Source organism: Pteronotus mesoamericanus, unplaced genomic scaffold, assembly GCF_021234165.1.
Source record: "Pteronotus mesoamericanus isolate MK-2021 breed Mesoamerican mustached bat unplaced genomic scaffold, CSHL_Meso_final contig_246, whole genome shotgun sequence".
NCBI classification, from domain to species: Eukaryota; Metazoa; Chordata; class Mammalia; order Chiroptera; family Mormoopidae; genus Pteronotus; species Pteronotus mesoamericanus.
Genome location: NW_026555104.1, coordinates 8768990 through 8794650, shown reverse-complemented (window position 1 = coordinate 8794650; position 25661 = coordinate 8768990). Strand labels below are relative to the sequence as shown.

The following is a 25661-nucleotide window of genomic DNA, read 5'->3' as shown; positions in this document are numbered from 1 at the left end:
AAGCTAACTATAAAGACTAAAGCAAACATTTGAAAAATATTGAGGGTATGAAATGGTTCTGTGTTTATAGATTGGGGTTTTGGAAGATAATGTTTCATTTTAATGTAATATTAGATCACAGGGTTTGAAAGGGAAAAACATCCTTGGAGAGCATCTTGCTCAACGTAAAATTCAATTCTTTGAGTATATCAGCTCAACTCCAAACCTGCCTGTACCAGAAGAATGAATGGAACCTATGCGTCTATCTTTTTAAGCAATATCCGCAAAAAGTAGGATTCCTTCGCAAGTTTTGGAGCCGCAAAATGAATAGGTTCTCAAGAAGGGTGTAGAACTTCTAAGAAATCATCCAGTTTTTCCCTCTGACCACTCCTCTAGTGACTGGGGTGGTGGTTGGGGGTGGGAGTAAAATATCTACCTTTTGCTTCCAGCATGTTGAGAAGCCACAACCTCTCTAACGATCCTGAAGCCTCACAGCACCCACAGAAAATCGTTTTCCTCCCTTTATAGGACACTCCTGTTAAATATAAATCGCTCCCTTTGATGGAGCCCAGTCGCGCCCAAAAGCAGCAGCCACAGACCCTTGGCTGCCCCCAGGCATTGCTGGGTGGCATTCGGCCATGAGTGGCTTGAGGCACGTGGTGACAAGGAGACATGGGAAACGATCCCCGCCCCAGGAGCCCCTCAAGAGAAGCGACCCGACCAACCCCCAGGTAGGCCCCTTTCTGTGAAGTTAGAGACTCGATGATCAGTAATGGATCTCAGTTCATTTAACTGAGCCCTCACCCCCAGTTCCTCAGACGCCCGCCTCTCGTCAGGGGTCCTGTACCCCCTGGGGGCGGTGACTGACGACGCGCAGAAGGCGAGAAACGGCTCCCTAAGCAGCTCGCTGGGTCCCTCTCTCCCCACAATGCACCGGGGCCAGCAGGAAGGCCGCTTCGACCCCTAATTTTCCCGCGAATTCAGTTCAAAGAGGCGGCCGGGCCGAGATCGGCAGCGCGCACGGGCCAACCAAGCCGCGCCTCCGCAAGAAGCGCCTCCGCGTGACTGACGGGGGAATCCGCGGGCCAACGGGCTGGGCGGCCGGGCGGCGCGCGCTCCCGCCGGCCAATCAGAACTCCGGCGGGGGAAGTGGGCGGAGCCAGGCCAGGCTAGGGTGAGCGGCCTCCGGAGCGGAGCAGGGCTCTCAGGAGGAGACACTTTTTTTTTTTTCCTCCCTCCTTCCCTCCTCTCCTCCTCCCTTCCCTTCCCCTCTCCTCCCCTCTCTCCTCCTTCCCCCCTCGGTCCTCCGGAGCCTGCTGGGGCGAGCGGTTGGTATTGCAGGCGCTTACTCTCCGGGGCCGCCGGCGGGTAGCTGGCGGGGGAGGAGGCAGGAACCGCGATGGCGCCTCAGAAGCACGGCGGTGGGGGAGGGGGCGGCTCGGGGCCCAGCGCGGGGTCCGGGGGAGGCGGCTTCGGGGGTTCGGCTGCGGCGGTGGCGGCGGCGACGGCGTCGGGCGGCAAATCCGGCGGCGGGGGCTGTGGAGGCGGCGGCAGTTACTCGGCCTCCTCCTCCTCCTCCGCGGCGGCGGCAGCGGCGGGGGCTGCGGTGTTACCGGTGAAGAAGCCGAAAATGGAGCACGTCCAGGCTGACCACGAGCTTTTCCTCCAGGCCTTTGAGAGTGAGTACGTTTGAGGCTTGGAAGCAGAAATACCCTCTCTTCCAGCGTTCAGGGATCGGGACACTCGTGCTGGGCCCCCCTTCCTCTCTAGGAGTCGACTTGATTTGGGAGTGGAAGGAGAAATTGTGGAGGGAACTGTTCTCCCATCAGGGATTATGACTCAAGGGGCCCCGAAGTCTAGAGCTTCTGGGGAAAGTGGAATAGGAAGTCCAGGTGAGGGTCTTGACTCCCCAGCGATTTACACCAGAGGTTAGGCAGTGGGGCCTCACGTGAAGAGCAGGCTTCTTTCAGATGAGGTTCCAGTTGGGCTGGAGATCGGCACGGTCTCGGATCGGCAATCAGATCCCAAGACTAGTTACTTGATTTTTTCATGTCTTTCGTGCTCCAGACGTACAAGGGTTTCGGTGGGAGGTTTTGCGGAGCAAATTTAACCTCTGAAGAGAAGAATGCGGTAAAATAGACAAAATTGTCATTAGTTTGAAATGTCTTCGCGCTACCTTGGTGCTGCATATTAACATGGCACCTTTTGATGCTTTAAACCTTTCAAATCTACCCACCCATTTCATGGATACGCAGACTGAGACAGGCAGTGCTGAAGCATGTCACTTAACTTTGAGACGATGTCGGAAATCTGCCCGTGGTACTTGTCTGAATTCCGGAACATTTTCTAATGTCGATTTTCTAATGTTTTAGGTCTTTCTCGAGGGCAAAACTACGACTTAGTTTGGAAGGGGGACAAGGTGTCTGAAACTAACAATAGGATTTTTTTTTTTTAAATCGTGACTATAAATAATTTCAGCTCTTCTTTAAAATATTCTGATTGCTTTTCTTTTTGCCTTTGTGTAGCTGTTATAATTTGGATGATTTTTTACACTAAATACCTTACAGAAACTTGAATAAACTCGGCTCTACCACAAATGTCTTTATTTACAGTTTTTCCGTGGCATATGTTAAGGGCATGGTATCAGCTGTGCTCGGAAAGACGTATTACATTGTGTAATACCCTTCTTTCATTCTCTCATTAGTGCTTCATGAAATTCTAATTGGAATTTAATACAAGGAATTTCAGTTTTTATTGAAACGAATATTGAATCTGCTTGAGAGATTCAGTTTTAGTTTTGCTTAATATACAGTATTTTCAAAAATCTGGAGAGGATTTAATTGAAAATACGGTGGAGAACTGAAGCGCAGTAATGATATACACGTTTGTATCCCTTCTAAAATATATGTTTGTTTATTTGGAACACAACTAAACTAACTTAGATTAGTGGGTATTTTAAAAATTATTGCTGAATGTTTTGAGAAGATGAGTCGTCCAAGAAAGTTGTGGCTGTTTTGCTTTCTGTTGAGTCTACCATGGAGAAGTGAACTGTCATTGACAATTAGATTTGGCCACAGAACAACTTGATTCTTTTCTAATATTAACCTTAGTTTCAGAAAAGTTTAAATGCTTTGATATATTTAATAATATAGTTATTTAGTTCATTTTGATACTGCTTTAAAGAAATGTAACATTGTACTATTAGGTCAGCAATGTAACTGATATGATGGTGTTCTATGTAAACTATTTTCTGTCTATAACCTAAATCCTTTATAACAAGTTAAATTTTAACTAAACTCAGCATTAAAAAGATTTTGGGAATCTGTTTAAAAATGTGTTGAGGTAGTATCTATATGTTGCGATAATATTTACATTGAACAAAATAGATAAAAACTTGAACTATAACTGGAAATACTCATTAAAAAATTTAACTACAGTTTGTGTCTCAGATTTCTTTCAATATTACTGACTTGCATCATATTAGGACATGTAGGAAACAATTTTATTCCACTTTGGCTCACTACTATAAATTTTAAAAAGACCGATTAAAAAGTGGAAACTGCATTTTTATTTGGCATCAATAAGTACTTCTTTTGCTGAATTCAGCTACTTTTTGGAAGTAAATGGGTTATAAATAGTTTAAATTAGCTAAATTAATTGAATGTAACTATTTCTCTTCAGTTCTGCGTACAGACTAGTTTAAAAAGTACCTATCCTAGTCCTGGCTGATGTGGCTCAGTAGATTGAGCATTGGCCTGCAAATTGAAAGGTTGTGGGTTTCATTTCCAGTCAGGGCACATGCCTGGGTTGTAGGCCAGGTCTCTGGTTGGGGGCCAGAGAGAGGCAACCAATCAATGTATCTCTCTCACATTGGTGTCTCTTTCCCTCTTTCCCTCTCTCCCTCCCTAACAGTAAATAAATAAAACATTTAAAAAGTGCCTACCTTGGAAATGCAAGGCTTAAGAGCAAAATTATGGAGTATCTTAAATATACACGTAGATGAACTTTGTGAATGTATGCCATAGACCCACTGTCTTTTGATCTTACTGCACATACTAATTTTCTTGATGTAAATATTTAGTATTTAGTAAATATTTTCATAACAGGTGATTAGTTTATTCCATTTTCACATGGGCTGGGCTGGTATTTTTCTTGACAACTTGAGTAATAAGTTTAGGTAATGTTTGGATCTTGTTTTCTGTTACTTAGAACCAACGCAGATCTATAGATTTCTTCGAACTCGAAATCTTATAGCGGTAAGTCATTGGCAAAATCTGTTATTTTTTTTCTTAGAATTTCATTTATTTAATTTTAATATATTTAACTTTTTTTATAGCCAATATTTTTGCACAGAACTCTCACTTACATGTCTCATCGAAACTCCAGAACAAACATCAAAAGGTACATTTTATGAATCTTATTTCAAGTTAATCAAACTATGTTAAAGTTTTGTTTTAAAGTATTCTTCTTAATTAAAGATTAAATATGAAAACTTAGGCGAAAGAATGGGAGGTTGAATTGTTCACAGAGTGATTATTTTAATACTATTTTTGTAAATCTCAGTTTATCATTTTTTTCCTAATAGAAATGATTTAGTAGTGAAATGAATGAAATGATTTTACTGACTTCTGTGTTCACTCTGTGCTACTCTTTATTTTCTAGTTTGGTAGAAGATGAATTTAAATACTTACCACAGGGCTTGAACTATCTTTGATACATAAACTTAACAGTTAATCTTTGAATAGTACTTAATGTGTCCTAAGAGTAAAGAATTTGCTTCTGTAATAGGTTTGGAAAGTCTCATTTTATGTCTTTGGTGGTGGTCTTATTAAAGGGGAAACATTTTTGAAGTCAGTAGGATGAATGTCCTTAAAAAAAAAACCAGGAAGTCTTAATCATTTAGTTTTAAAGTGAAGTCTAGAAGTGTCAGAGCTTATAATTGCTTTGTAATATTTAATATTTATATATAATTAAGGAATACTAGTTTTGTGTTTTATAAGCAGGGTTATTTATTGAGCAAATCAAGGGAACAACTTTAAAGGAGAAAACGTTTTTACTAAGTATTTTGTATTGCCATCTTGGTAAAACAATTAAGCTGTCTGAACAGACTTTTAAAGTATACTCCTTTGAAGACTCCTACTGGTTCCTAAGTAAGCATCATGTTTTCTTTAGCAAGACATACTTTAGCTTTGTTAGATACATCTAGGTGGATTTTGAAGGATTGAATTGTTAAAACTATTTGTCTTCTCGTGATATTTCTGAAGAGAGAGAGAGAATTGCATTTAATAGGTGAAACTTGGTAAATGTCTAAATAATTAGGAAGAGGGTGGTGGATTAGGCAACATAATTTAAAGCTTTTTACCTGTCGACTCCATTATTTGATCTATGCCTGAGTTCAGCATACTTTCTCTGTAAAGGACCAAATAGTAGGTCTAGGAGGCAGAATTGAGGATATTAGGTAGCATGTAGTACTTTTTTTTTTAAGATTTTATTTTTTTAAAGATTTTATTTACTTATGTGTAGAGAGAGGGGAAGGGAGAAAGAAGGAGAGGGAGAGAAATATCAGTGTGTGAGAGATACATTGGTTACCTCTCGCAAACCCCCAACTGGGGACCTGGCCTGCAACTCAGGCATGTGCTCTGACTGGGAATCGATCTGTGACCATTCCGTTTGAAGGCCAGCACTCAGTCCACTGAGCCACAACAGCCAGGTTGGTAGGATATAGTACTCACACAAAAGAAAGACACCAAATGTCCACAGATTTTTTTTTTTTATTGTTGAAATTTAAAATGTTTTGAATTGAGTACAGTGTTTTGAAATACAGGCCTACTCTGGTGAGCAATGTGGGATTCTTTTATTTTTGCAGGTTTGGGGAAGAAAACGTTTAGCTTCTTTGGGCTTTAGAGTTAGTGTTCTCTGTCATCAAATCAGTTGCAAATGTTTATCTGTAAAAACCATTTTTAGATTGTGGGTTGTGTAAAACAGATAGTACGCTGAATTAACTAGTGGTTAACTTTTTCCTATAGCATTTTTAATATGGAAGATTAGCTGAGTTATCTAGGATGCTGCCAGATTTTATTTCAAAGTGATTTAATTTGAGTTAATCCATAAATGGATAAAAACAATATATCCATTTTAAGCCTAAGTTTATCATTTTCCTGTCATGTTTGTTTATTAGACTATTTGTCTCATCGTCAGATATGTTTCTGTTATCTACTAATGGGTGGAGGCAATATTAAAAGCTTGGTAGTAAAAACTTGATTTTCTGAATTTATTGCCCTTTTGGTAAAAAATTATCTTTTGGCACATTTCGAAGCAGTTCACCAGCCAAGAGACATAAATTCCACTTAGTTTATTTCCATACAAAAAATGTATTAGTAATCACTTAATTCTTTTGTTATATCTCTGGCCTATATAAGATATTAAAACTAATTTTTAACAAATACACCACAACTTACGTCTTCAAATGAATGCTGTCCTGTTCAAAGTAGTTGATGGCTTTGAGGGTTGTGTTTAGCTCAGGAATTGTGGTCTTTGTTTGAACTGTTTTTGGAACTTCTTTTATAAAATTGCTCTTAGTGCTACCCCTTTGCTCAAAATGTTTTTGGAACTAGCTTTGTACTCTAGTCTCATTTCATAGATGTATTCAAACTCTGTAGGTTAACACTATACTGACAAAATGGAATACTGGTGAGGAGAAGGGCATCTTTTATTGAATTCATTTTATAGTTTTATGTAAGCTGTTTTTGAATTCTCCCAAGAAAATTTCCTGAAATTTCTTGAATTTAAAAATACTCTCTTTTTTTGAAAACTATTTCCCTTGTTAAATCTGAGCCATAGTAGTGGTACCATTCTAAAGAACAGAAATACTTGGTGTTGAGTGATGGGGCTACTTTTGTATAGCTGCTTATGTGGGTTTTTTTCCTAAGGAGAGATGGGTTGTCTTTATGATCATACCTATTCCAAATGGTTAATATTCAGTTCTCCTTTGCAGAACTCCATATTTTTGGAAGAGATGAACCTTGTGACTTAGTCTTACCTTTACTTGCAACAGACAGGGTTTCTTCTTAATCATTACATGAAGATAAACATTATTCTTAAAAGTTTTTAGTAGTTTTACAACCCTCCTCAGTAGTACATTTCAGTATTTATACTGAAAATTTCTTTGTAACTATCTTAAAGGAATCTTACATTTTTCTTCTTTCTTCTCTCTTATCTGTGGAGATTGAAAATGTATATCCCTCCCTGATAAAGTGCTTCTTACTATGCTCTATTGGATGAAACTTTATTATTGACATTTTCAGTAACTCTAGAGGTAAAGAGAGAAGCTTTTTTAAAAAAGCTCTTTTGTTAATGGGGGCTATTTATTTATCTGAAATAGATTGTATCAATTCTGCTCTTCCTGTCAGTTTTTTACTGCAACACATTTACATTAACATTTCTCTACTGATAATTTTTATTATAGCAGTTGAGTACAATAACTGGTTTTGAGGAATGAGAATAATAGTAATTCTAGTATCTGAATTTAAGCTTTACAAAGTAATTGGACTACATTAAGCTTTTCAAGTCCCAAATTTGAATAGTATATGAGTATATAACGAGAAGTATTTGTTTCCAATTAACATTTGTGGATCTAGATTTTTAGCCTCTATCTGTAGAACAGTTATAGGAGACCAACTTAAGAACAAAGATGAGGCCTATGTTAGCATCCATTTGTTCTTAAATTACTTGGCGGGGGGTGTGTGTTAAGATTTTATTTATTTATTTATTTTTAGAGAGAAGTGAGGGGAGAGAGAAACATGTATGTGTGAGAGATACATCAGGCAGTTGCCTCTCGCACACTCCCAACCAGGGTCCTGGCCCACAACTCAGGCATGTGCCCTGACAGAGAACCCAACTGGTGACCTCCCGGTTCGTAGGCTGGCATTCAGTCTACTGAGCCACACCAGCCAGGGCATGGGGTGTTATTCTTAGTTTAAGTTTCAAGTTTGTGGAAAGATTACTCTTTTCTCTGAAACTTATAGAATTAAAAGCTAATAATATGATTTGAAGGGTATGTCCCCTATTTTGCAAAATTTTTTCATGATGATGACAACCATCTTTTTAATATGACATACTGTTTTAACTTTAGCCATTGCTAGTAATCTTTGAGGATGTTTTGTTAACTCTAGTTTTTTTAATAGACTATTTTATGTGATAGTGCTAACACTATTTGTCAGGTTACTTAATAAAGGATGAATGTTTCAAAATGTTCATAATTTGCATTTGTTTGGCTCAGTCCAACAGATGCTTCAATACCTACCAATTATAAGGCACTATGCCAAGCATTATGTGACTTACCTTGGAAAAAAGCAATCTCTGCCCATCAGGAGCTTATAATACAGCAGGAGAAATAAAATATTTATGCAAGTTTCGTATTTAGGAAATGTTAAATATAAACCAAGTGCCATAGGTAAGGAGAAATTACTCTGGTTTGGGAATAATCACAAAAGGTTTCATGGAAAAATTAGCATTTGAGATGGGACTTGAAGGCTTGTCTGCTGTATTAATAACATACACTGTCTTAGTAGTATTCATTGTTATGGCTAACCATCCATAATTTATCTTATTAAAAATAATAAAAATCAGATTTCCAAGGTACCTATTATAGTGACAATAAAGTGTAATCTGTTTGTTTTTCCCAGTTGAGAAGTGATTATTTTGTTTATCTGTTTCTTCCAGGAAAACATTTAAAGTTGATGATATGTTATCAAAAGTAGAGAAAATGAAAGGAGAGCAAGAATCTCATAGGTAAGATGATCTATCAGTGTACATTAAGTGACATATTTGAGGAAAGAGGAAAATGATAGTGATCATTTCCCTAGTGATCACATTAATATTATAAGGAGTTAGAAGGAACGATAGCAGTCACTTGGTCCAGACTCTTACACAAATCAGGAGTTATTTCCTCTATACTATTCCTGGCAGAGAATCTTTAAGCCTCATCTTGAATACCTCCAGTGCTGGGAACTCACTGTTTTCTAAGGCAGCTGTGTTCATAATTATCTCTCTTACCACTTTCTTATATTTTGAATCCAAGTTTCTGTAACTTGCAGTTGCTGTTAATCTTACTACCTCACCTAAGGAGGAATGGAGACTCATATTTATGGTGTACTTACTATATGCTAGGTGCTCTGCCAGGTGTTTCACAACATCATATCTCTTCTAAGTAATCATCTTCAGATCTGAGAGAGGGTCTGTTTTTTTCCATTAAAAAATTATTGATGATTGATTGATTTTAGAGGGAGAGAGGAAGGAAGAGTGACATAGAGACATCTATTTGATGTTCCACTTATTTATGTATTCATTGGTTGATTCTTGTATGTGCCCTGACTGGGGATCATATCTGCAGTGTTGGCAGATTGGGACGATGCTCTAACCAACTGAACAACCTGGCCAGGGCCTCTTCTTTCCATTTTATCTTCCCCTATTTACATCTTTCAGGCAAAATATTCCTAACTTTATTTTGTATTTGAAATAGGTTTACCATGTAATAGTTTTCATAAATTTGACCCTTTGGGCAGAATCTGCTTATTCTTATTCAGAATCTGTATGTTTTCAAATGTAATACCCAGAACTGATTCCTTACATGTCCTAACTAGCCTAATATCTGCCTAGGCCAGACAGTATGCTTCTATATATTCTTTGGTATGAAAATTTAAAGAAAGTTGAATCCTGTTCTGAAGAGAAACAGGAACTTACGTTGTATTTATTCATTAGAGTTGAAAAAATCGCCCTAATAGATTTTTCCTTTTTTTTTTTTTCCGAAGTTTTAAATCATGTATTACCAATTTAGATAGGCTGTACACTGACTTAATGATGCTTCATTTACAGTTTCTCATTTTAGTGACTGGGGTAAGATGTCATTTTTGTAGATGCTTATATTTAAAGTTTGGCTTTTGAATTAGGTTATTATGTTACTTGATTGTAAAATCGTATTTTTTATTTTATGTCCTACAATCTTGTGGGACCGAAGTGTAATTTCTATTTCTATATGTAGGCAATCCTGCCTTGTAAATAAGCTTTGATAGTCTGTTCTAGAAGCTTAGATCAAAGATCTTTAAATCTATTCCTGCCCAAGGAGTATCTTACAATACAAGACTAAGAATATTCCCAGTGAGTGCATACTTTATTCTTTCTTGAATATCTATTCCAGATCCTTGTCTGGTCATTTACCCTGGACAAAGCTCTTGGGATCCTAAGATCCTTTTTAACTTAAAGTGTAAGCCATGTTTTGACTTCCCTGCCTCTTTTCTCCTGAACACCTTAATAGTTTGTCCTCCAGGTCTTTCACAGTTCATGTGAGAGGGAAGAATGAACCAAGAAGAAAATTTTAACCCTTTTCTTTACCTTCCCTATCAGTGTTCTACCTTCATCACTGCTAAACCCTACCACTGTCTTTTTGTGACATTGTCTTTAATAAGTATTGCAGAGCTTGCCTTAAAGAGTGTGCTAGGAGAAAGAGAGAATGTGTGGTTAGTTTTCTCTGAATAATCACTCAGTAATATTTTGTTCCCTTTTAACCCAGTGGGTTCAGAAGCTAGACTAGTACTGTAACAGATGCTGTTAACCAACTCATTGAAATATCAGATATGCATAGAATTCCTACTTGTAATTTTGAAAAGTAGCTTTTTCAGTTTTTAGAATCCAGCTGGCACCAGTGAGTGGGATATTTCAATCCCCCAAGATACTTTATTTTCTAAAATCTAACTTTTTTGGAGCTGACCAAGCTTAATACCCAATGAAGCATTTTAGGCCAAGGGTGTATTGCGTTAATGTGCTTGAAGCTTCAACCTTCCCCAGGATGGTTATGAATCTCTCAGTGGTGCTCCCAAAGACAGTAAGTTGAATTGGGAAATTGCTTTGTTTTAAGTTCGCCTCCAGAGCCTTATACATATTAGTAAATGACTTCAGTGTATTTCTCATCTCAAGTTAGACATGATCCTATGGTTTACTAAAATCACATAGGATTGTTAAGTGTCCTAGACACTAATATGTAATGCTAGCACTATAAAACTTTGCTTACAAAATCGTTGGTCAGATTCTCTTTCAAGAGAACAAAATAAATCTCTGTTGTTCCATGGTATTAATTACCAGAAGTTAAAATTGTAAATCATATCCAAAAAGGCATCTCTTCCACCTATATTTTTATTCTCTATCATTTTAGATGTAGAAATCTTGTTCAGTTTAATTGGATCTGGATCTGTTCAAGAGCTGTAGTCTGGGAGTCTTTTACTGTAACTCATGTTCTTTCAGCACTTCCAAAGTTCTAATAGCTCCACTCCCCAAAACACTCCAAAGATTTTATGAAATCTTAATATCAGTATTTGTAAAAATACCATAGTGCTACAGACCAAAAATTATAATCAAATGCCTGACCAACTTATGACATTTGTAGTGATTTACAAACCAAACCAAATTCCCAGCATTACCTATTCAAAATGATGTTGCTGTTCCAGAATTTTTTATGTAGTTTCTACTCTGTAGTTGTTTTACTGGTGACAGATAATGTCAGAAACTTATTAAGGGCAGGAGCTGATAGAAATAAAAAAAAAACCCACAGACATTTCATGGTTTTTACTTCTTTATGGTGTCAGTCAATTTGCGACAATAGACCAGAATTGTCATCTGTAATCTCCAGACTCAATTAAAAAGCCTACCATCCATGATTGTTTCTTTTCTTGAAAAATGGTTTCTGAAAACTCCACAGCATTGAGCAAATTTTAGAAATTTATAGTGGTCTCACCTAGTCTCCCAATTTTTTATTGCTGTTTCCCCTTGCTTTTTTGGTGTGATTATATTTAAAATGTATTTTTTTTCTTAATATGCCTTATAAACTACCTTTTTAGCTCTTGTTTCTGACACTCCAATTTATTGTGGGTTTTAAAATTTATTTTGGGTTTTGACCAAGCACTGTGGCTTATTGGAATAAATCTCTGGTATTTTTGTAGTTTTCTCTACTAACTGGTTTCCCAGGGGTCTATTGTGCTATTAATCTTACCAATTTTGGAATTATTAGTCATAACTCCTGACTTCTGAGTGCATCTCCACTAACTGAAAGGTCAGCATGAAAAGATTTCTAATTTGGAGTTGCTTCCAAAAATATTTCCTGGGACCAAATGAGAAATAGAATGCCTCTTCTCTCTTTCCCTTAATCATCTTTCATTCCTGGTCCAGTGTTAGTAGCTAGAGAAGTCCCTTCAAAAGAAAGCTGAACTACAACTTTTACTAGAGATATTTTCAAGCCTCTGTTTTTAGTAGGTTAATAAGCTAAAGTGCCTTTTTGTAGTTGTTATTACATCCTAAGCTTAAGAATTAGTAATCTTCCTTTTTTAAGCATCTTTTTTTAATATAACAAGGCGTTGGTCTATTTATTTTGTTCTGGAATTCCCATTTACCTAGTGTCCCAAACACTACTAAGTCATAGGGAATATATAAAATAAGTGCTGCAAAATAAAAGTACAGGGAAACTCTGTGTTTAAAGCAGAACTAGCTCTTGTTTGAGATACTGGTTTTGGAAGTAGTGATGATCAAGGAAGATTTTTCTGAAAAAATGAACTGAGATTTGAAAGGTAATATAGGAGTAAAATGGGGTGAGAATGTGAGCAGAGAGCTGATTCTAGATAAATTATACATATTATAGGAATATTATACGTATTATCTGGGAATATTATACATATGTCATTAAAGGCCAGAGTAGCTGACAGGGAGAGTAGCAGTTGATGAGGCTAGAGCAGATGGCCTTGGCCAGATAATGCGAAGCCTTGTAGGCTATTTAAGGATGTTGGTCTTTATCCTAAGAAAGCCATAAATTATTTTAAATAGATATATCACATTAATGGTGCCTCCCTACCCTTCTCATTTAGAGATTTAGCTGCATTTTTAAAATTTCAGGCTGCTCCTTAAGTTGATTATATGTCTTTTCCACCATTAATAAAATATGATGTTTTCCCTCTTTTTCTTTCTCTCTTTTTTTTTTTTTTTTGACAAATCCTATTTTAACTGTACGTTTTGAAGTTGTTTTCAAATCAGCATATTTTCACTCTTGAGTTGTAGTTGTCTATTTTTCAGAACCTGGGCCATAAATGTTGTTTTATGTACCTGCTTCTGTAGGGGTCTTATTAATCACCACTGAGCATGTTTTATTCTTAAAATCTGTTTAAGGACAAATTTTTTAGCACGGGCACTCAGGTGGCATGTTGGTGTCATCACCGCCTTGTTTAAGGACAAATTTTTTAAATGTTCCTTTCTTGTATAATGGGTTTACAATAATTCCTTTATATTTTGTCTGTAATACTTCTGGAAGGTGATTGATTTATATGTAATGGATTTCCTCCCTTCATTCAACTTTATCTTCTCACTACAAAACGTTCCTAGCCTTGTGTCTGAACCTGAAAAGAAACGCTGGAGTCCAAAATAATGGGTTTGGAGTTTTCACTGATTTCTCAGCTTCATACATTATAGCACTAAATATATAAGAAAAGTTGGGTAACTAACATCTAACAATGTAGCTACCAAATAGCTTATTATCAAGCTTGCTTGTCCTGTTATAAGGTAATACAGTCTTACCCTAGAAATGAAACCTTGTATCTGCCAGTATCAGATTAATGAGTACAAGCTGGAGTCACTAATCTTGATATTTTTCCAGTATAAAAACTTTGGTCCTATGGGATTTGGCTATTCCTTTTTTTTTATTTTTCTCTTTTGGCTGTTCTTAAAATTTAAATTTCCTACACGAATCTCATCTCAAAATATTAATCCCTTATAAACTTAACTGTACTTAACGTCATTCTGCCGACTGCTTCAGAATTATTAGATGTTTGTGCTTGGAATCTTATCCCAAAATTCAAATTCCTCATCTAGTTTCCTGTTGCAGTGTTGCTTCCTCAGAAGATATGGGTAGGAAATACCACAAAGACTAACCAAATTCTTATCTGATTTTTTAACAAATTATCTGATATCTTAATACTGATGACCTAAGCTAGATCCTGTGCAGCCAAAAGCTAAATAAAAATGGCTGACGAATCCTGTGAATTTCTTTTCCTTCCCTTTTTCTGATCTAGGATAACCAAATAAAATGTGACTGTAGTAGCCATTAGACAGGGAAGAGAGTAAATCAGGAAGGAGGAAAAAACTGGCCTTTTCCTTGGATGAAACCAGCTGTGAAAATATCAACTAGGTCTCACTGTTGCATTCTATTCTAGGTACATATCAGTATTTACTATTAGGAGGGAGAGGAGGAGGAGAAAATGTGCATAGCAGATTACATTCCCAGAGTTACTTTTTTAAGTTGGTTAATTTAAATTTGGAATTCTCTCAAAGAAACAGTGGTATATTATAATGATGGCTGAATGTTCTTCTGTCTCATTTAACTCATAATGTACCATTTAAAATTTTCTGAAACCCTCTGTGGCGAAGGACCTTTCTATTTGTTTTTAATTTCCAATCTTTTGCTGATGGATACCTTTGTAAATATAATGATCACATGCTTGTATGTTATGGCAATGTTAAATTTCTATAAATGTTTTCGAAGTCTTATTTTTAATTTCTCACCTTATTGTGGAATGGTAAGTTTTCCCAGTGAGACCTCAGTTTGCAGACCACATTTTGAGTGACACTGATTTAAAATATTTTCTGGGGTAGATCAATGCAAGTTGTTTCTGGCATTTCAAAGTTGGAATTTAGAATCACATTTCCTATAAAAACAATGTAAGTAATAATAGTACTAAGTATAATAGTAATTACACTGACCTTAAAAATCTTACTACTCTAGGAGGACATCATTATTCTAATGAAGAGCATTTATTGAGTGCCTCTCTGTAAGACACTGCTAGGCTCTAGGGTCACCGATAAAATGAAACGATTATTGAATGAGAACCTCTGTGAAAAAAAGTGACAAAAAAGTGGTAAATATGAGTGTTTATAAAGGAAATTAAGCTCTGATCATTAAGTTCTGGGATGGTTAGGGATGGGTGCTTTGTAGAAGAGGTCTTAGGCAAGCCTCAGTGCTGAGAGGTTATTTTCTCATTTTTTAGATAGCAGGTCATAGCTAATAGTGAGCCAAAATTCAAACTTGGATTTTCTGTCTCTAATTAATCATTCAAATCTATTTTTCTACTCTTTTTCATCATTGTAATCTATTTTCCTATATCAGGCTTTAGTGGAGATAAAAAGAAGTGGGAGACATATTATAGACAGCAGTAAGACAGAAGATTGACAGTTGGATACTCATGAGAAAATCTGAAGATAGGAATGATACATACAAAGTAGTGTTTTCAGGAAAACTAACCTAGCCTTAGTATACAGATTTAATTGAAGCAACTAAGAATGAGATAGGTTCATTGTGACTAATATATTTTCCATCATGTGGAAATTATAGAATATTCCTCTCTGTCTTTTAATGATGTTTGGACTTGCTAATTCTGCTTTGTAAGGTGGTATTTATGGAACTAATTTTATAGGAAAGTGATAGATATCTTTTAGTAAAATTGCATGTAGATTTTGTAAATGGAAGGTATACTTTTAAAAAAAAAAACCCTTTTTTGCCCTGGCTGGTGTTGCTCAGTGGTTTGAGTGCTGGCCTGCGCACTGAAAGGTCACTGGTTCAATTCCCAGTCAGGGCACTTGCCTGGGTTGTAGGCACTTGGGGACATGCAAGAGGCAACCAGTCGATATTTCTTTCTCACATCAGTGTTTCTCTCACTTTCTCCTTCCCTTCCTCTCTCTCTAAAAATACATAAAAATGAAAAATCTTTTTTAAAAAACCAACTTTTGGCATAATACTCAGTAAAATACATTCACCTTAAATATATGGTTTGAAATTTGATGGATATATACACTTGCATATCCATAATCATAATCAAAATGTAGAATGTTTCATCACTTCAAAAAATTCCTTTGGGCTTCTTTACAGTCAATCTCCTTAATGTATTTTTTTAAAAAGTTTGAATTATATGCAGTCAGATTCATTCTATTTGGTGAATAAAGAGTTGACAAATGTACAAGGCCTGTCCAAAAGGTATCCAGCCATGTAATGTGAAAAATAGAGACATTATTGGAGAAGATACAAGAAACATTGTACATAGGACAATGACACCTCATTCCCCTTCAGAGTCGGCACCTTGGAACCTCACCCAGTTCTCCCAAACACCATCAGCTGCCCCATTGTATTTTCTTAAACCTCACTGATGGTCTGAAATCTCTTTTCTTTCAAAAGTGATTTTAATTTTGGGAAAAGCCAGAAGTCGTGGGATGCCAAATCTGGTCTGTAGGGGGGCTGAGTCACCTGGGTGGTTTGATGTTTTGCCAAAAAACTGCATATTGAGCATCTGTGGGCATGTGGTTGTTATGAAGCCACCAATCATCAGGTGCCCATAGCTGTGGCCTTCTGAATCATCCAAATAGTTTCCGTGGAAGTATATTCAGGCTTAATGCAAAATTGGATGCTTCATTGCTGAACTCATTCATTTTGTATATTAACAGTGGCTGGGCTTTTTCAGGACAAACTTTGTATAAAGCCAGTAACTACACTGGAGATAAAGAACCCTAAAAATGCCCTCATGCCTCTTATAGCCAATTCTCCCCACTCCTGATATACTTTTATTTCCTTTTCTTTAATTTTCTCCCCCTCAACTGAGGACACGCTCGCTGATTTTAGAGGGATAGAATAGGATGGGATGGAATGGGGAGGGAAGAAACATCAGTGTGAGAGAGAAACATCAATTGTTTGCCTCTCTTGTGCACCCCGACTGGACAAAACAACAACCTAGGCATGTGCCCTGACTGGGAATCGAAACCATGACCTTTCTTTTACTGGACGATGCTCCCACCAACTGAGCCAGGGCCCAGTGTACTTTTAAAATGTACCTTATGTCAAAAAGTGAGGTACCTGTTTTCAAGAATTCTGTTGTATGCCATTTTTATTTTGTTATACTTAAGTTGTTGTTACTGTTAGTTTTCCCCTCCTATTTATGCTTTCTAACTCTGCGTGGACCCTTCTATTGTCACTTTGTCCTTTAATGATATCCTGGCATACTTTTCTTGGTACTATTCTAGAAATGTCCTTTGAGACCCCTCTCCAGTAATTCTTTTCTTTCCTCCTTCCTCCTTCCCTTCCTTCCTTAGTTGATTTTAGAGAGAGAAAGAAACAGCCATTTATTCCACTTCTGTATGCATTCATTGGTTGCTTCTTGTATGTGCCCTGACCAGTGATTGTACACAACCTTGGCATCTGGGGATTGATGACAGTCTAATGAACTGAGCTACCCGGCGAGGGCATTAGCATTGTTTCATGGTTTATGTCACTGAGAACATAGAGGTATCCTCACATTTTCTGTTGAAGTAGCTCACTGGCCTCTTATTTATCTAAGAAAAAGAGAAGTCCCAAAGTTAAAAAGTTAACTTCTTTATAATATGTCATTTTCAATCATTACTTGCTCCTACTATCTTGCCTCAGTGTCTTTAAAAAACTCTTTCCCCCTGCTTATAAGAGTGCCTAGGTTGTCACCACCACTTTTTAACAAACAAAAACATACTTTTTATAGATCCTTATTGCTCTTTAGCTACTATATACTTTGATTCATTATACTAGTAAATTTCTTAAATAAAGGATCAGTACTGTTTCCCTTTCCCCAACATCTTTTCTGTATAGCCTTCTATCTGGTGTCTTATCACGCTGCAGAAACTGTCCTGGGAAGTTATGAATGGTTCCTGTCCAACAAATAGATTGTTCTCCCCTCTCCCCCCATTTTGAAGGTACTGCAAAAACCTGTTGATGTTTCTGTTTGTTCTATCTCATCTTAATAGATTCATTGTTAGCAGATATATTCAAAACAAATAGATCATTATAATTTATGCTTCCTTTTCCTTTTCTGTTCCAAAACCAAAAGTGAAAATGACATGTTGAAACAGTAAATTATAGATCTATAGCAGATTTTAATTGTGTATTTCTCCTTTGATTGAAGTAGAAAGCGATGGTTCTGCATCATTTGTTAGAAGGTTGCTTTAAAATATTTAGACAATTTTGCATAGATTCAGCAACCTTACCAAAAAAATTTTTGAAGGGTGGGAAGAGAAACTTGTTCCCATTTATAGGTACAGTACTAAAGCACAGTAAATTATCTTGCCTCTCATTTGGTGGTCTGTTTTTATCTGCCTTATTCCTTTGGTGTTTTTATTTGTGTGTTGTGGGTTTTGTGTTTGCTTTTTTTTTTGTTTTGTTTTTTAATGTGTATAGACACCATTTTGGATGTCAACAGGCAAAAACATGGTGTCATGGGCTTGAATAGAGTTAAGAATAAAGAAGTCAAATATTTATAAATTACCTTAAGTAGCTTTGATTTTAATGTTACATTTTAAAGTCTAGGCTATTTTTATTATAGTGCATTAAAGTGATAAAATGTTTTGTTTGTTTTGTTTAGCTTGTCAGCCCATCTGCAGCTTACCTTTACTGGTTTCTTCCACAAAAATGGTATGTACTTAAAGGTAACCATTGGCATTCTAACAACCAAACACCTTTGTGAATGGAAAAATAATTGTGTGTGTGTAAATTTATAAAATTACATTTCATGGAAAAGGTGATTCTGATAAACTCCTTATTAGTTCACCTCTCCAACAATTTCCCTTATTTATGTGGTTCATAATGGGATGTGGAGGGCGTAACTTGCAACTCTTTAAAAGTAGTGGTTCTCAAATTTTAGTGATTGTAAAAACATTTTGACACTTTCTTTAAAATCCATGTAACTTGGGCCCTTCAAAGGCTCAGATCTAGTACGATTTTGGTGTGGCTTAGGAGCCTACAGCCTTTAGTAAAGCACCAAGATTACTCACATGCAAGTAGTCTAAAGAACATTTTTTTTTAAAGGTTTTATTTATTTATTTTTAGAGGGAAGGGAAGGAAAAAGAGGAAGAAAAACATCGATTGGCTGCCTCTCACACATGCCCCAACCAGGGACTAGACTCGCAGCCCAGGCATGTACCCTGACCAGGAACTGAACCTGTGACCTTTTGGTTTGCAGGACAACGCTCAACCAACTGAGTCACACTGGTCAGGGCCCTGAGGACAGATTTTAAGAAACTCTGACTTAAGCTTTTAAAAATTATAGGAAGACCTCATACATAAGATTGTTCCTGGTTTGGTCTTACTGCTCTCCTGCTGTCCATTTTAGGTTTTTAATAGATTTTGAAATTGTTAATCAATGCTGTCTGTTCATTCTTGATGATAAATGTTAATTTTATCTGGCTCATACCTAAATAGAGGAAATTACAGGTCTTACCTCTAAACCATACATTGTAGGCCTATAATGATTGCTGTTTTTAAAAAAGGCTATATATAAAAAAAATTAAAAAAAAAATTTAAAAAAAAAAGGCTATATAATATCTTTTTTAATCCTTTTTTTTTTGATAGGCAGGAATAGTGTATTTTTATTTACTTATTTATTTTAGCGGGGGAACGGGAGGAGAAGAGAGAGAGAGACATCAATGTGTGAGACATACATTGATCGGTTTTCTCTGGCATGCCCCTAACTGGGGACCTAGCCCACAATGTAGGCATATGCCCTGACCGAGAGTCAAATCAGTGACCTCTTGGTTCTCAGGCTAATGCTCAATGCACTGAGCCACACCAGCCAGGGCAGGATAAAAATACTTAGGAATTTTTAAATAAACAAACGTTTAGAAGAAACATGTCAGGTCGGTATTTGGTAAGAATCAGTTTAATAAACAAAATGGTTGCTTAGACCAGTTTGATTGCTAGTCAGACTTTTTTCTGTAAGAATTATGAACTCTAGTCATATCTCTATTAGTAGCTAGCGTGACATAATCATAGAGTCCTTTTTTAAAACTGATTTGAGAGAGATTGACTTGTTCCACTTATTTATGCATTCATTGGTTACTTTTTGTATATGCCCTGACTAGATACTGAACTAGCAACCTTGACTTATTGGGACAATGCTCTAATCAACTGAGCTAGCTGCCTGGCCAGGACTAGAGTCCTTAATTCTAATAATTCATCATTATTCGTTTTTCTGTGGTACTGCTAAAGTACCTGGTCTCTAATACTTTAGAGGCTTATCATTTGAATTTTGTAGATTTGTGAGCCCTTTGTTCCCAGGGGCTTACATAAAACATATAAATTACTCACTGAAATAAGTAAGGGACATTAATTGAATAATAGTTACTGATTAATATTATTTGGTTAATGTAGTTCAATTTTACTTGAATTAAATAGTTGAAATTAATTGGAAAGTAGTTTCATTAAGCTTTTTTTCATGTCTCCATGACAAAATGTGTAAAGTTCAAAATTGCTTGAATTCACTTGAAGCTTTCTTTTTTTTCCTTGATGTTACTAAAGTAAATGAGAAAGTAAACTCTGTTGATACTTCTGTTACCATAAAATAATTGCCCATTATTATCAAATTAGTGAAATTTGGGAGGAAGCAGATATATTGCCTCTCTATATTGCCTCTCTTCTCTATTCAGATTATATTTATAAGTTGCCTGTTCGATTCCTGCTCTCAGCACATGCCTGGGTTGTGGGCCCTGTCCCTGGTTGGGGCATGTGCGAGAGGCAACCAATTGATGTTCCTCTCTCTTTTTCCCTCCCTTCCCTTCTCTCTAAAAATAAACAAAATATTTTTTTAAATCTCTAAAATCTGATTACATTTTTAAATGAAGACTTTTTTTAGCAGTTATTTGAAACTGCTTAGATTGATTATACATATAAGGGTGCTATTTTTTGTGGTTAATGATGTTCAGAGAGTATTTTTGTTACTGCATTTTAGGTATTGGATTATTTTTGCTATATTAAAGTATTTTTATCTGGATATAACTTTTTTTTTAACTTACTCTTCATTGTATTTTTTTTCCATTACCATTTAATCCCTTTATATTCCCCTCCCCCCAGTAATCGCCACACTGTTGTCCATGTCCATAAATCCTTTTCCCTTTTTGCTCAATCTCCCTATCCCCTAACATCCCCACCCCTGCCCTAGCCGTCGTCCTGCTCTCCATCTGTGAGTCTGTCTCCATTCTCATTGTTTGTTCAGTTTATTCATTAGATTCCACATATGAGTGAAATCACATGGTATTTGTTTTTCTCTGTCTGGCTTATTTCACGTAGCATAATATTCTCCAGGTCCATCCATACTGTCACAAAGGGTAAAATTTTCTTTGTTTTTGGTTATTACTTTCAAAGAGGCTGATTCAAACGCATTTTCTGTACACACCCTGCATAAGAAGGATCTTTCTTAGTAGAAAAAAATTGTTGTCCAAAATCTCAGAATATATTTTATTTCTGTATATGTTCATGGATTCATCTGTCATAGTACTTCTGTATATTACTGAAACTATATGATGAATGCATAATTATTTAAAGTTTTGAACTATTAATGCCTTTGGTTTTAAAAACAAGTTATAGAGAAGTACTCTGGAACTTTACTTATTTATTTTTAAATATTTTATTTATTTTTAGAGAGAAAGGAAAGGAGGGAGAGAAACATGTGGTTGCCTCTCACATGCCCCCAACTGGGGACCTGGCCCGCAACCCAGGCATGTGCCCTGACTGAGAATTCAACCAGCAACCCTTTGGTTTGCAGGCTGGCACTCAGTCCACTGAGTCACACCAGGGCATGAAACTTTAATTTGTAAAAGCATTTGTTACTTAATTGATAGAGAAAATATAGACTATATTTTAAAATTAAAGTACTTATACTTTGTGAACCAAGAGATTCCTCTGGGTAGTAAATGATGTCTAAATTTTTGTTATCCCTTTTAGGCTTTAGAGAAACAGGGGAAAAGATAAAAAAATATATATTCTTTTGAAATGAACTTTTATAATGCTTTTTTATTATTTGAATATGAGGGTACATTTATTAAAGCTGGGGACAGTGAAATGAAGAAAATCTCAGCACAGAAGCAGCAGCAGGAGAGCCTAGGTTGGGCTGCTTTGGCTCACGGGGAAGTCAGAGGAAAGGGGGCTTGGAGACAGGTTCCAAATGTTAGCCCAGGATGCCACTGCTCGTTGCTCCCTAGTTGCAAGTCTTGGAAGGCCCCTTACTAAATGGATTTAGTTTTCTAAATCCATCTTTTTTAATCTCTTCGGTCATGAGTACTGGTCAAGGATTTTTTTAAGTTTAATATCTCGGCATTCAAAATGAAACGTGTAATGGTAATTAACTTAAATGTATCTTAAAGTAATTTTTAATGATAGATAGACAGACAGATAGATATGGGGAGAAGGAAAAAAGAATTTTAATGTTCATTTTGTGTGTTCTTGTCTCTCCTGAACTGTTTTTATTGGTGCTTTCCACCAAGCACTTTAACTGTATTTGTCAAAAAAATTACTTTTCTTGGGACAAATACAGACAAATGCAGTTTTATTATAGCCTTTTATTATTGTAATTGTTAAATCTTTATAGGAGAAGTAATTGGTAAAGTTTTTAATTTTAAATAAAATGATTGAGCCATTATTTGAATCAAAAGGAAATCACCATATATAAGAAGATAATTATTATCTTGTGAAAGGTTTATTTAATTGACTTTATATGTAAAGACTTTTTCAGAGTTTGCTGCACATTTGAAACTGATTTTGTAGAAAAAGAATGAATAAACTTCTGAGAAGCCTTCATTATAGGAAGCCTTTTTTTGTTTGAAATTTTTAGACTTCTTAGAAAATGAGTACTATATTTATATATTTTAAATGTTCATTTTTCTATTTAGATAAGCCATCACAAAACTCAGAAAATGAACAAAATTCTGTTACTCTGGAAGTCCTGCTTGTGAAAGTTTGCCATAAAAAAAGAAAGGTAACATATAAAATGCCATTGGTAGATTAAATAGAATAATTTTTTAGGTTGAATATGTTTATGAATATGTACTTTGTTTTTAAATTTTGAAAGCTTTTAAATATGTTAGTGTGTAAGTTATAAAACTGATAACCTCTTTTGCCAGCCTCTTAGATCTGTGTTTTTCCTACTCTGGCTGTAGGTATATGTGTAAAACTTTCTCTTATAGGAGTCTGACATTGAAGGGAAGAAGCCATTTTTTAGCTACTTTTCCCATTGAAATATTAAATAAGTGCTAAGAGAGAGTTTTTCCAAAAGGATTATTTTTTGTAAAACTACTCTCAGGCAAAGAAATCTTTTGACCAGCATTATCAGGTATTAACTCAATACATTTCTTTAGGTTTTTATTATAAGAGAAAATCATTTTGTCATAGAAACAAGTGTAATAATTAATCTTTTTTTGACAACCCGCCTGAGCCAACAGATATTTTTAGTAGAAATCAAGTTCTTGGGTATCTTTAGAGTTGGAATGACCTGCATGAAGTTCCTATTGCTGATTTTCTTCCAAAATCGTAGTAAGGTGATAAAGGGCTTAAAATCTGTGCATTGCTATGAAGTTGACTAAGGTGACAGGAGATGGCAGAGTAAGTACATACAAGATTTTGAAGTTAACAAATACCACTCTCTATGTGACCCTAACCATGCACATATGATATGCAGTGGTGTGAAAATCCTTCAGTAAATCATTTTGTTTAGGCAAAAAGTTGTGAATATACCTATAGAATCCTTTTGGTGTTTCAAAAAAAATAGTAGGCATAAGCATTTTCTTGGAAAGATTGATATACTAATATCAGTCATCTCTGGAATATAAGATCTGGGGGGTAAAGGAGACTTAATATTCCTCATTTTATACTCTTACACAATAAAGTTCTGTTTTTACCATAAGCATGTATTTACTTTAAAAGGAAGTTACAATGAAATGTGTACTATATTTTCTTGTAACAAAGTCCTTAGGCATGTTCTAATTTTTCAACTACGCTCTTTCTGTGTAACTCTAGTTATGTAATTATAGAACATTATTCAAGATGATTAATGTTACCTCTGTTAAACAACATATTTAAATATGTGAATTTACTGTTTCATAATGTTGGTAGTGGGGTTATAATTCTCTTCATTTATAATTGTCTCATCAATTATTTTGTTAAAATAGAAAAGTTAGGTAAAAGATTAATATATGATTAACACATTAATTTACAGTAATGTGTTAAGCATGATTTTAATTCCATATTTCTAATTTAAAACTCTTTTTGATGCTCATCAGCTAAATACTAGATATTTGGGTCATCCTTTTCAATATATTGGAGAAATCCTCATTTGTTTTAATATTTACAATGTTTTTCCAAATTTTCTTTTTGCTTCATCGCAATTTTCATAACTATAGTTAGAACTTTAGCATGTCCTTTGGTAATCTTGGCTTATATTGTGTTTCCTGTAGCTGGGATTACAAGTTTTATTGTAATTCTTATAATTGCATATGTATAAATAAATATAATTTAATAATCTTTACTTTTGCAGGATGTAAGTTGTCCAATAAGGCAAGTTCCTACAGGTAAAAAGCAGGTGCCTTTGAATCCTGACCTCAATCAAACAAAACCTGGAAATTTCCCATCCCTTGCAGTTTCCAGTAATGAATTTGAACCTAGTAACAGCCATATGGTGAAGTCTTACTCATTGCTATTTAGAGTGACTCGTCCAGGAAGAAGAGAGTTTAATGGAATGATTAATGGAGAAACCAATGAAAATATCGGTAATTTTTATTTTAATAATTTTACTAAATTTTGTCATTGGAGCTTAAAGTGGTTAATGAAAATTTTTGAGCCAGTATATCTTTATAGTATTCATAATTTTGTACTATCTTTTTTAGTTAATTTAATAATTTATTTAAGACTACCATTCCAAGGGAAAAATAAATTGCATTTGTTCTAAATGCATGATTTTATTTGCAAATCTGTGATAGTCTAATGAGATAATTTTATGGTAGATTGCTTGGGCTGTTGGACTCTTGGCAGTCATGCTGTACTAGATATTTAATTTATAAAGTTCTTATTAACATGATGAAACATTTCATACAGTAAAAAAGTTGAACACTGATGGGAAAGACTGGTATTTCAAATCAATCTCTCAGCAAACAGTAAATTTACTTCCCCCTGCCAACATTTTATTGTGGAAAATTACATACAGACCAGTCAGAAGAATTTGTGAATACCAATATATCCTCAACATTCTACACATAGATTGTACAATTAATATTTTATATATTTGGTTATCATGTATATCCTAGTAGTTCTGAATCCACCTTTGAGGTAATCATTCAACCAGCATACAGGCACTGGGGATACAAAGATGATGAAAACATTCAGTTTTATCTTCCAAAGGCTCACAACCTAGATTATGGAGATAGGCAAATACAAATAAGTACAGTTGACCCTTGAACCAACCCATCCTAACCTCACCCACCCCTGCAATTGAAAATTTGTATGTAACTTAAGTTGGCCCTCCACATCTGTGGATTCCCAAGTGCAGACTGAAAATACACTTGATGGGTGTGAACTGCATAGGGCATATCAGTGTATCTGCAGTTATACCTGTGTTGTTCAGGGGTCAACTGTATTTGCAGCAAAATGATGAGTGGTCTAATAGAGGTGTAGGTGAAGTTCAGTGGAGAAGCACCTTGGGAGAAATAATCTTTGAGTCTTGAAGTATCCTTTGATGTTCTTGAAAAGTAACCATGAATAAGGAGGATTTTGTTTCTCCTTGCCTAGCTAAATCATTCTGAACAGAAAATAACATTTGCATAAATGT

General features: G+C 35.8%; 1 protein-coding gene across 2 annotated transcripts in view; it reads left to right on the top strand.

Annotated features, from left to right (window-relative positions):
• Positions 1 to 1378: 1378 nt before the first annotated feature.
• SUZ12 (SUZ12 polycomb repressive complex 2 subunit) overlaps positions 1379 to 25661 on the top strand; it is a 40204-nt gene continuing 15921 nt past the window's right edge. Inside the window, exons 1-7 of one of the 2 annotated variants that reach the window (XM_054573156.1) lie at positions 1379 to 1658; positions 4189 to 4235; positions 4316 to 4380; positions 8701 to 8769; positions 18438 to 18487; positions 22735 to 22820; positions 24375 to 24606. In XM_054573156.1, the coding sequence (XP_054429131.1) occupies positions 1379 to 1658; positions 4189 to 4235; positions 4316 to 4380; positions 8701 to 8769; positions 18438 to 18487; positions 22735 to 22820; positions 24375 to 24606 (829 nt within the window). The remainder of the gene's footprint in view (positions 1659 to 4188; positions 4236 to 4315; positions 4381 to 8700; positions 8770 to 18437; positions 18488 to 22734; positions 22821 to 24374; positions 24607 to 25661) is intronic. The other variant, XM_054573157.1, reaches the window with a different exon arrangement.